At 40.0% G+C, this 11866-nt stretch overlaps 1 protein-coding gene across 1 annotated transcript in view; it reads right to left on the reverse strand.

Annotated features, from left to right (window-relative positions):
• The window catches only part of sntb2 (syntrophin, beta 2), a 29692-nt gene extending 19159 nt beyond the window's left edge, over positions 1-10533 (reverse strand). The window contains exon 1 of the mRNA XM_047596725.1: positions 8951-10533. Within this exon, the coding sequence (XP_047452681.1) occupies positions 8951-9665 (715 nt within the window). The 5' untranslated portion in view covers positions 9666-10533. The remainder of the gene's footprint in view (positions 1-8950) is intronic.
• Positions 10534-11866: the final 1333 nt, after the last annotated feature.

Here is an 11866-nt window from a genome sequence, read left to right on the forward strand (position 1 = left end):
AACCATAACATCCAAAGTCAAGTCCCAGGTTAAACGCACAAAAAGACAAGTCAAGAACCAGGTTGTGTAGGTCCCAAGTTCCAAACATATCCAGAGTCAAGTCCAACTCAAGGCCAGCGATAAATCATCAATAAAGAGTCGTGAAAGTCTCAAGTCTTATAAACAGACCATGTCCAGAAACAGAAAGACAACGTGAAAACCCAAGTAAAGACAAAGACATTCCAAGTCAAGTCTCAAGTAAAGAACAAAGAGTCCCAAATGCAGCTGCAAGTTGAAATCACATAGTGCCAAGTCCCAAACTCATTCAAAGTCAAGTCCAGCTTAAGACCACCATGTCCCAAGTTAGAACCCAAACATTCAGAACCAAGTCAAGACCTGATTCAGATAAACGATCATGTCTAACTCAAGTAACGAGGAAGTGAAGACTAAACAGGCTAAAGCAGGGTACCAAATAAAACCAAATCAATTCCCAAGTTAGGAACGAAGAGTCCTAAATCAAGAAGTGCCAAGTCAGAACCAAAACATCCCGAGTCAAGTCCCAAGTCAAGATCAGAGAGTCATAGTTCAAGGCAATCAAATCCTAAATCCTAAGTAAAGAAATGTACCGAGATCAACATCCCCAATAAACACCATCAATTCAAGTCCTGAGTCAAGGCCAACAAGTCAAAATCAAAATCACGACCCAAGTCAACGAACTCTGAGCATAACTCGCCTCAAGACCACAAAGTCCCAACGAGTCGGGCTGCAAATCCCAAAACGAGTAAGTGATCATGTCCAAGTCAAGTAACGAGCCAAATCTCATGTTACTGCCATTTAAAGAGTAATAGTCACCACAAATTATAGGTGCATCTTTCAGTTTCTAAGATTTTCACATGATTCATGAATTGATTTTTCTTTTTCAGTTTCATAAACATATTTAATCCTCCGTCTACTTCAGGCTAGACCATGAGTTGATGATTTGACAGAAGATTAATCAGAAGTTCCGCATTTTAAAAGTTGAGTAATAGCCAACACGTTTCTTTCAAGGTAACGTGGGAAACATATGGTGATTCAAAGCTCTTAAATTCGTGTGCATTTAACATTTCAGTTTACTTCAGTTTGCTGTTATGGCGTTACGTTATTATCCCTAGTGATTATTTTAAACCATAGACTGACGGATATCCTGCTACGTTAAGTAAATATAAAGGCCTACAAACACCAGATGTCATGACAGTTAAATAAAACACCATTATAGACAAAGTATCTCCCACATAAACAAATCACAAACTGGAAAACTATTCCCCTGATCCTTCAAACACGGATTCACACCTGCCCCCGTCCTCTTTGTTTAACTAACCTCGGGTTCTAGGACGAGCCTCTGGGAAATAACGTCACTCAAGTGTAAACACAGCAGAGTGTTAATCTGACGACACCACGGCATCACATTTATGGAATTACATAAGTCAGTTTTCTGAAAAGGTCAGAGTATTCAGTTTGGAGTCGCCTCTGAATATGTATGTCAACTTTGTACAGAGGATAAAGCAGATTAGAGACAAAACTAATCACATTCAGTGACTGTAAAGATTACAAACGTCCACCTATCAGTGCTCATGCTACTCTAGCTGCCACGGTTTTTGCAATGGAAAGGTTTAACCATCCAGCCTGACAGGATGAAAACATGCCAGATAAATGTTTTCTGGATAAATGAGAAGTTCATGCACAAGTGTAAATGTATGCAGAACACACTGGAGATCAGTGGAAGTGGTGGGAATCTCATGATGAAGAAGGACTGGGTTTGATCCCATATGGATTCATAAAATCTACGGCTTGATTTCTTAAAATGTGTGCTACTGGTATATGATACTGGTTTAAGAGATTAAATCCAAATCACAACAGAAGCTCCAACTCAGAAAGAATCACCGGGACCAAATGATGATTGGATTTAAGAAGTATGACAACAAAGAAGAGCTGGAGACAAAAGCAACAACATTGTTAAGAAACTGAAATTTACGTCAAATTCAGGGCCTTGTGTAATGGAAACGAAAGGATTCAGATAATCGGTAGCGACACCAGCCTTCAAACTTAAGACTTGTTATTTTTGCGTTTTGCTTGAAAAGGCTGCAAGATGGAACCACTGAAGAAAAAACAAAGCACAACAAAACAACTCCAAGTCCAAGAAAAAGTGTCAAAAACAACCACAAAAATACAGGAAACAACTGAACCCACAAAAAAGCCCTGAAAAATACTAACCTGGAGAAAAAAAAGAGGCAAAACAACCATAAAAAGATGCAAAATGGCTTCCGACATAACAACACTGAAAGAAAACACACAAAACATCTAGTGAACATCGTCAAGTGACATATAAGGAGGCAATACCAACAAAAAAAGATGCAAGACCACACAAAAAACAACTACAGGTAACACAAAATTACCAAAAAGGCCAGAAGATGACTCAGAGAATAAGTCGGCAAAAGCTGCAAGTGACACAAAAAGATAGAAAACAACTAAAAGAAAATACACAAAACTACAATGACACATAAGGATGCAAAACTGCAAGAATAACTTGCAAATACACTCAATAAGAGGAAAAGTGGCAAAACAACCACAAAACGATGCAAAACAGCTTAAAAGAAGCGACTTCAAAGAGACTCAACCACCGACAAAACACACAAAACAACTACAAGTGACACAAAACTACCAAAAAGGCCAGAAAAAGTCACAATCAGATGCAAAAAAAAGATTTAAAAAACAAAAAAAGAAGAAGGGGCAAACCAGCCACGACATTAGTTCAGGTGACACTTTATCTAAACAGTTCGTCGGTTTCTCGTCCTGGGTTTAATTTTCATTTTAAGATCATTGAAACGTCTCCTGAGGGACGTCAGCAGCGACACACACAGCTCTGACTAACTAAAGGAACTTCTCCCCGATGAAGCTGTCCCCATTTTATCAAAGCCCTTTGTGTCTGGTATGTGCTCCTTCTTTTTTTTTTATTCCTCCAATTACGCTGACAAAAGGGTCGGATCCGGCGACTCCGCCCGGCACCGAGCGGCGAGTGAACCCACCGGGACACCAGGGGCTTCCACTAATCATCTGGGCACACGGGACGGAGGGGGGATTAATCAGCAATGTGTCATGCCTGGATTATGTATGTCACGTATTAATAGGTCAGTAAAAACCAGCCTGTTTAAACCTACACACACCAAAGAGCCATAACATTATGACCAGCTGGTCTTTCTGGTAGATTTGTCTCCAAAAATTTAATGATTCCAGCCTCATGAACCGAATCTCTTCCAGGTTTAGACAAATAAATCAAAGCAGCTTGGAAAAAAATAGACAAAATGTAGAGAAAAGGTCCGGAGATGTTCTGATCCAGTTGTCTAGACGCCACAGTTTGGTTCTTGTAACAAAGACATGCAAAGAGACCAGAAACAACCACAAAAAAGATGCAGGACAGCAGAAATAAAACACACAAGTGACAAAAATTAGACACAAAACTACCAGAAAGACACTAATAGACCAGAGAAAAGTGACGAAATAACTTTCAAAGGATCCGATTTGGCTAAAAAGAGCTGTGAGATGACAATAAATAGACAAGATCACTGAAAAAAACACACAAGACAACTACAAGTAACACAAAAGCATGCAAACTCCAAAAAAGTTACACACAAACACAGAAAAATTGGTAAAACAACCACAAAATATATGCAACATGTCTCAAAATAGGTGAGACAAGACAAAGAGACCAAACCACTGAAAGAACAAACACACAAACAAAACAACAATTTAACAGGATCCAAACTGGACTGGATCAGAACATCTCCAGACCTCCAGCTCCTGGTCTCCAAAGGTCAAAGGTCACAACTCCAACAGCACAACTGTACCAGACCCATTTTTCTCTGTGCTTTCCAACGATGGTTGATGACTTATCGTACAAGATACACCATTAAAAACAATTTGCCGTCTCGTTAGTTGTTGACGTTGCTCAGCTGAGGTTAAACGAGGCTCCTCATCAATAATATAGAACTGGATCAGATGTTAGAGGTGGATGAGGAACAAATTTTTATGAATGAAAAAAAAAAGTTGTTCTTTATATCATCTTGATAACATTTAATTCTTTTAATTCTCCTGTAAAAATCCCCAGATTTCATTTCAGACGGTAAATTGAAAAATTTAAAAAATTTAAAAATAACTCTGAAAATTGAAGCCGACGTATTCAGTCCGTTCCATATGAGAAGCAAAGCCAGTGATGGAAAGATAGAACTGAAGACATTTGGCATTTTGCCTGGTGCTGGAAGACATGTTTCATATTTCAGACTTGTTTCATAAGTCACCGTTTCCTCCACAACTTCCAACTTAAACCTGCAGTGAAGCAGCTCATTAGACAATATCACGTTTAGACAGAATGTAGAGACAAAACGAGTCAAAAACATTTTTTATCCAGGTTTTTATCGTTATCGCCAAAATGACAGAATTTATTGGGATAATTTTTTAGCAAATATCACCCATCCCTAAAACTTAAATCATTGTCTGGAACCAAAAGAGATTCGGTTCATGTTCACGTGCAACAAATAAAAGCATCTAATCAACAGATATTAAATTGATTATTGCTGCAGTTCCACGTCTTTTCTCTTCTGCAGAACTTTTAAATGTTATCACCTAAAAGTGTCTTGCGTATGTGGAGCAGCAGGAATCATCCAGGTTGGAGCTGCCGGAGTTGACCTCTGCCCTAAATACTCAGATGAAAGCGGAGGTCAGGAATGTGGGGCTCCTGAGCTAATTGAGGGGAATATCTGGGGGGTTTTTACGTGTTGTGTACATGGCACGTCGGTCTGGAAGCTGCAGCCTCGCTCCGACCGAAACACCACAAACACTGACGGCCAGATGACACATTCCTGCAAACCGAGGCCTGGACGACGTCAGGGCGACGATGGGAGGAGAAAGAGGAGGCAGCACATCCTCGGTCTGAGTCTGAGGCTTCAGGGAAATGATCCTGCTGCTCTTTTTCAATGAAACACAACTGCAAGTGACACAAGGCTACGAGAAAATGTCTGAACCAGAGACAAACAAAAAGAGCTGCAAGAAGAAAAAGTAGAAGTGACACAAAACCATGCAAACCTGCAAAAAGAACACACGTAAACACAGAAAAACTGGCTAAACAACCACAAAATATATGCGAGATGTCTCGAAATAGCTGTGACACAACAAGGAGACCGAACCACTGAAAGAAAAAACACACAAAACTAAACAAAACTACCAGAGATACATGCAAACTGACCAGAAAAAGAGGGAAAACAACCACAAAAACATGCACATTGGCTCGAAAGACGACAACAAAGAAATCACTGCCAAAAAGCACACAGGACGAACAAAAGTAACACAAAAGCATGCAACACTGCAAACACCTACACGCAAACACAGAAATATTGGTAAAACAGCCACAGAATATATGCAACATGTCTCAACATAGCTGTGACACGACAAAGAGACCGAACCGCCGAAGGAAAAAACACACAAAACAAGTAGAAGTGACACAAACGGAGACAAAACTACCAGAGGGACACGCAAACTGACCAGAAAAAGTGGCAAAACCACCACAAAAAAATGACACCTGAAATAAAACACACAAAACAACTACAAGTGACAAAAACCAGAAAAAGTGGCGAAATAACTACAAGAAATTTGAATAAAAAAAGCTGCAAGACGACAATAAAGAGATAAAATCACTGGAAAAAAACACACACAAGACAACTACAAGTAACACAAAAGCACGCAAACTGCTAAAAGTTACACGCAAACCCAGAAACATTGGTACCACAACCACAAAATATATGGAAGTTATTAATGGAGATAAAACTAGCATCAAACTGACCAGAAAAAGAGGCTTAGTGACGCAAAAAGATGCCAGACTCCCGAAATAAAACACACAAAAGTCACACAAAACAACCAGAAAAATGACAAAAACAACTTTAAAAAGATGGAAATTGGATCAAAAGACGAAAATAATCACTCGAAACAAAACGACCAGAGAGACACGTAGACTGACCAGAAACAGAGACAAAACCACCACAAAAAGACGCCAGACTCCTGACAAAAAACACACAAAACAACTACAAGTGACAAAAATAGACACAAAACTACCAGAAAGACACAAACAGATCAGAAAAAGTGGCTCAAATGATTAGAAAGACGACAATAAAGACACAAAATCACTAAAGAAAACACACAAAACAACCAGAAATGACACAAACAGACAAACAGCCCATAAACAGACTGAACTGATCCTGGTTTTTAATTTAATCAACGTCAGTGGTCGGATTAAAAGAGTCGATCACATTTAACGTGTGTTTATTTCCGTAGTGAGGACGAATCCGTCCTCTCTGAGTGGAAATGTGTCGCACGTCGATTCGTTTCCTGCGATTCGCTCAGAATTCACTCAGCGTTCGCTCCAAACCATTAAACACCGGATTTAAATGTCCGACTTTCCGAACCCTCGGGGCTTCGCCGCCTCTTTCCTCGTTGGTTTTTTTCCGCTTTTAAAAAAGATTGAACCGTTCGACAGGTTTGGGATGTAAACGCGTCTCCATGGAAACCTGTGCAGCCTCATAATGAGTTCATCGTCTGCACCTGCAGCTCATACGTCCTAAACTCAAACACGTCCGTCAGAAAGAGAAGTTCAGCCCAAATAATTCTCCTCACAGTTCATCTACCTCAGGTTTAGGAGGCGTGTTCGTATGTGCATAGTTTCAGAGAAGCATGTCTGTACACCTGACTCTCAGCAAACCTTTTCTTGGCTTTAAAACTCTCAAATAATCTGCCTCCCACACAGGACGATACCAGAAAACCAGATCCACACCCACTTAAACACACACACACACAAATAATCAAACATTTAGTCCAATTTCACAAATAATAATAATAATACTTTTGATAATCTTTTCTTACAGGCAGCACACTGACACATTTTTATATATTTTTTATTTTTTATTTATATTTATTAGATACTGGTACGAAGGTTTCATACATCCTTTTAAATCGCATTAATTTAAAAATTCTTTCAGTCTCTTCCATTCTCCAATTTACTTATTATTTAGATTTTTTGAAACAAGACCAGTTTAAAATAATATATAATATAAATATACATATGTAAATGTATCTTTTCTAACAGGTAGCACATTAACACATTTTTTTTTATATTTATTTATATTTATGAGATACTAGTACAAAGGTTTAATGCCTCCTTTTATTTTCCTTTTTATATCTATCTCTTCTTATCTCCAGCCTCAATTGTATTTATTTGTTTGTTAATTTACTTTTTTTATTCCTTTTTTCAAATCAAGACAAGTTTAAAATAATATAGAATATAAATATACATGTTTTTTACAAACCTTTTCTGTCTGCTAGCACACTAAAAATGTTTTATTTAAATACATTTATGAAATACTAGTACTTTTTAAGCTGCATTATTTAAAAAATATATTTATTTTTATTTCTATTTATTTGTTTATTAATTAACATCTTGTTTTTCTTCTTTAAATCAAGACTAGTTCTCTGTCCTCTCCCACTTTTATTCTTTACACTTGTATATTTTCATTTATTTTTCCTTTTCTGGGGCTTTAAATGTTAGAAAGAGGGATGAGAATATGCACATTTTCAGAGATAAGCACTCGACAAAACATTAGGAACACTAGAGAAATCCAATGCATGCGATTAAACCAGACCTGCTGCTCTCATGTTGAGTGGATGTAGAAAGAAGGAAAAGGATCAAAACTAAACTAAACTAAATCAGACCCTTCGTGGAGACCAGGTTTAGAGCAGGACAGTCAGATTAAAAAGCCACAGAGTCTCTGACTGTGACCACAACTGTGGTTAATTTAAAACTTTACACTAATCAAACACTGGCTCTGCTCCACTGATAATAAACTCCTCTTCCTTGTAGATAAACTGCCGCACAATAACAGCTGAGAGGTGAAAACCGGCAGAAAACCACACAGCAGATGTGTTTAGAAGGTTCATGAGATTTAAAAGAGGACATGGTGAGTTTATTATCTGCGTCTGAAGCTGCTCTTAAAGCTGATGAAATCAGATCAAATCGCTTAATGTTACAGAAAACTTCACATTTTCAACTTTGTCTAAAGTTTTATGGAACAAATAGTCGATGAATAAGATCATTTCTAGATTCAAAGCACTACTGTACCTAATAAAGTGGCAAGTGAGTGGAAAAATGAAGCAGTATTTAATCAATAACGACCTGAGTCTTTATTTACTTTAACTTTTCCTTTGCTCTCAGAGTCAGAGAGACTTTACAGCTTGTTTAAAAATACGTATCATCTCCACACGTCATGAAGACACAGCTGCTTTAGTGTGAACTTCATATTCTTGATTTATTTTCACATTTGTCACTAAAGTTGTGGCTCTAACTTTGACTCTGGGAAGTTTTTCAACATTTTCTGGGATTTTATGGAACAAATAGTTGACGAATAAGATCATTTCTAGATTTAGAGCAAACTGAAACTGTAAATCCTCAGTAATGACTCCAGTATTTATTTACCACTAACAGAGACTTCAGAGCTTGATCTAAAATACTTCTCATGTCCACAGGTCAGAACCACAGCTGCTTCAGTGTAAACTTCATATTTGTGATTTGTTTTCATATTTGGCGCAAGAAAACGTAAATTATTCAGCTTATTTTTAAGGTTTATGGAACAAATAGTTGAAGAAGATCATTTTAGTGTGTGATGTTGACTTCCCTTCCTCCGTGCATGCTGCAACATGTGACATATTTCCACACATGGTTAGAAACAGTTTGACGCTTCAGTCTTTTTCTGCGTAAAACACGTAAAGTGGAATAATCGGTGGCGGTGACACCGGCGGAGAACCGAGCCGTGCAGCCGGACCTCAGGACTCTAATCTCGGCCTGTTATTTTTTTTTTTTTTTCAAATCCCCGCCCTCGTGTAGCCCAGCTTAGCTTACCCTCCAGAGTCACCTCCTTCCCGGCCTTCTTCAGCGCCTGCACGGCCAGGTCGTGGGTCGCCTCCCGGAGGTCGTTCCCGTTCACCGACAGGATCGCGTCCCCGACCCGCAGAGCCCGGCTCTGGTCCGCGGCGAGTCCGGGGAAGATCTTGGAGATGAGGATGGGCATCCGGTTCTCTCGCCCCCCCTTGATGCTGATCCCCAGCCCGCCGGACTCCTGTTTGACAACCCGGACTTTACGCACCGCCTCCGAGGACCCGTCCAGGCTGAGGGGGAAGTCGCCCTGCCTGGACCCGAAGCTGGACCCGCCCGGACTCCCGTAGCTGGAGCCGGGACTTCCAAAGTCAGAGTTAGTGCCGTTATTCGGGTACTTTCCTGGGCTGTTTGCGCTGTAGCTGGCGTCATACTGACTCCGACCGACGCCCCCGCGCCCCGGGCTGCCGCTGCGCCCTCGACCCCCGTGGTTCTGGTTCTGGAGTTGCTCTTGAGGCGGACCGCGGTTCCCCGGACTCGATCCCGGGTCGTTTCCGTTCGACATGCCATTCCTCAGGCCCGCGGGGGAGCTGTTGCTGTAGTCCCAGTGGTTGTTGGCCGCCTCCGCCTCGGCCGTCAAAGTCAGCGTTTCTCGGGTGAGTTCTGCAGAGACCCGGATCCAGCGGTCCCGGAGCAGCAGGTCCAGCTGGCCGTTCTTATCCGCTCGGGTCCAGACTGCCATCCCGGGACGGTGCGCCTGCTCCGAGGCCGGCCGTGCTCACACTGAACTCATCACCAACTTTCTTTTTCTTTTTTCCTTTTCCTCTTTTGCGGAGTGCGCACAAGCAGCGGCTTCAGGCTTCACCACTGGCCCCGCAACGACACACCCACTCCCGGGGAGAGAGGGAGGGAATGGGGGGGTGGGTGAAGGAGGGAGGCACGGGGGGAGGAGGGGGACGCGAGGACTCCCAGGACGGAGGGAGAGGAAAAGAAAAGAACAACTGGCTGAGACGGGCCAGCCTGGCCTCACCGGGGCTGTTGTTGTTGTAGAGTTCAGCCTCTAAAGCTGCACAACTTCCTCCTCCGGGAAGTTAGCGCAAGAACCAGCAGACGCGCTTCCGGCCGAGCCCTTTCAGAATAAAACGATACGGCACGGAGGACGGTCTGTCAGAATAAAATAAAGTAAAATAAAATAAAATAAAATAAAATAAAATAATCGACTTAAAGGTCTGTTATATAGTGAGGAGTCTGAGGACACTGTCTGCCAAAACAATAAATAAAATAAAATAAAATAAAATAAAATAAAATAAAATAATCGACTTAACGGTATGTTATATAGTGAGGACGCCGTCTGCCAGAACAATAAATAAAATAAAATAAAATAATTGATTTTAAGGCACCTTATATTAAGAGCTTTTACGTTCAAAGTAGATTTAAACAGTCACTAAATATGGAAGCCATTGTCAAATTACAAAAAAATAAACACATGAAGTGTTAACATGATATAAAAGTCTTTTCATTGAAAATGAAGAAGTACAAATTTAAGATATAAAGAGAAAATACTGATCTGAAGCACTTGTACATACTATGTATCACATACACATTAAAAGTCCGGTTGTTTAGTTACAATAAAGTTTAACTTTAAGAATTTGGGGAAACAAAACCTAAACTACTTAATATGAGATAAAGGTCAAAAGTTTTACCTAAACCTATGTAGCATGACGTAAACAGCTAAAAGCTGATGTTGATTATTGTCTGGTCATAATTTTACTTGCAAAGTCAAAAGTAGGAGATAAAAATCTCTCAAGTGTGAAATAAACAAACCGAATGTCTGGTCATGATCACGTGTTATGAGACGAAAAGTTCAGATGTTGAGAGAAATACTCAGAAAAGAAAAACATTCAAACTTTTACTTTGCTTGGTCAAAGTTATGATATAATGTCAACAATACAAAGTAACACTTAAAAATTTAGCATTAAGTCAAAACTATGACTTAAATAAGCAAAAAAAAGTCCAGGTTCATGGGGTGAGAGTCACTGATTGTTTATAAAACTCTAATCCTCTAATTTTAAGTTTTTTATTATATGTAAACTTATAGTTCAGTAACACAAATTATATCTAATTTTGACTGTGGAGTCCTCTGGTTTTAATAAGCATTTTAATTAAAAAAAAAATAAATAAATAGAGAAGAAGAAAGAAGTGAACTCTGGACAAGTTTAATACATTTTCAGGGCTTTTGTTGTGTAATGTGTGTAATCGCCGCTCGGTTTCCTGCAGCTTATCTGCTGCTCCTCTGCAGAGTGAAGCGAGGCGGCGGCAGCCAATGGACCTGGAGACCTGTAGATTATTTATTCATGAGTGTCCATAGAGGAATTATAGATCCTCTGACTGAGGACAAAGCCGTCTTAAGTTCACCGTGGTGGCTCTATTAATGGATCCTGCTGAGGCCTCCTCCCTCACCCACAACAAATAAAAGGAATAGAAACGATACGGGTCCTTAGTGTCGCTATCAAACGGACAAATTTATTAGGTTTAATTTAATCAGAGGAATGAACTTAAATGTTAATTAAATACATGCAAACAGAGATAAGTCACCTTCCTTCCTCATTTCCTCCCTTTTCAGTCACGTCAGGGCATAAACTCAGACTCAGTCCAGTCGTGTTCATTATTTTATTGCAGTTGAGGTTTAATAAGTGTTTTACAAAACCAGAGCAGGATGCAAGCGCCCCCCCCCCCCCCCCCCATCACCCCCCCGGTACATTCACAGTGTCGCCGCCATCGAACCGACTCCACGAAGCACATTTCAAAAGAGGCGTCGTGACGCAGCAGCAGCCACTCGATTCAAACTCGGCCATTTTTTTTGTTTTGTTTGTTTGTTTGGATGGTTTAAAATAATAAACGTGTACAAGCTTTTATTTATTTTTTATTATTGTTTTTACATTT

This window comes from Mugil cephalus, chromosome 10 (assembly GCF_022458985.1).
Source record: "Mugil cephalus isolate CIBA_MC_2020 chromosome 10, CIBA_Mcephalus_1.1, whole genome shotgun sequence".
Classification (NCBI taxonomy): Eukaryota; Metazoa; Chordata; class Actinopteri; order Mugiliformes; family Mugilidae; genus Mugil; species Mugil cephalus.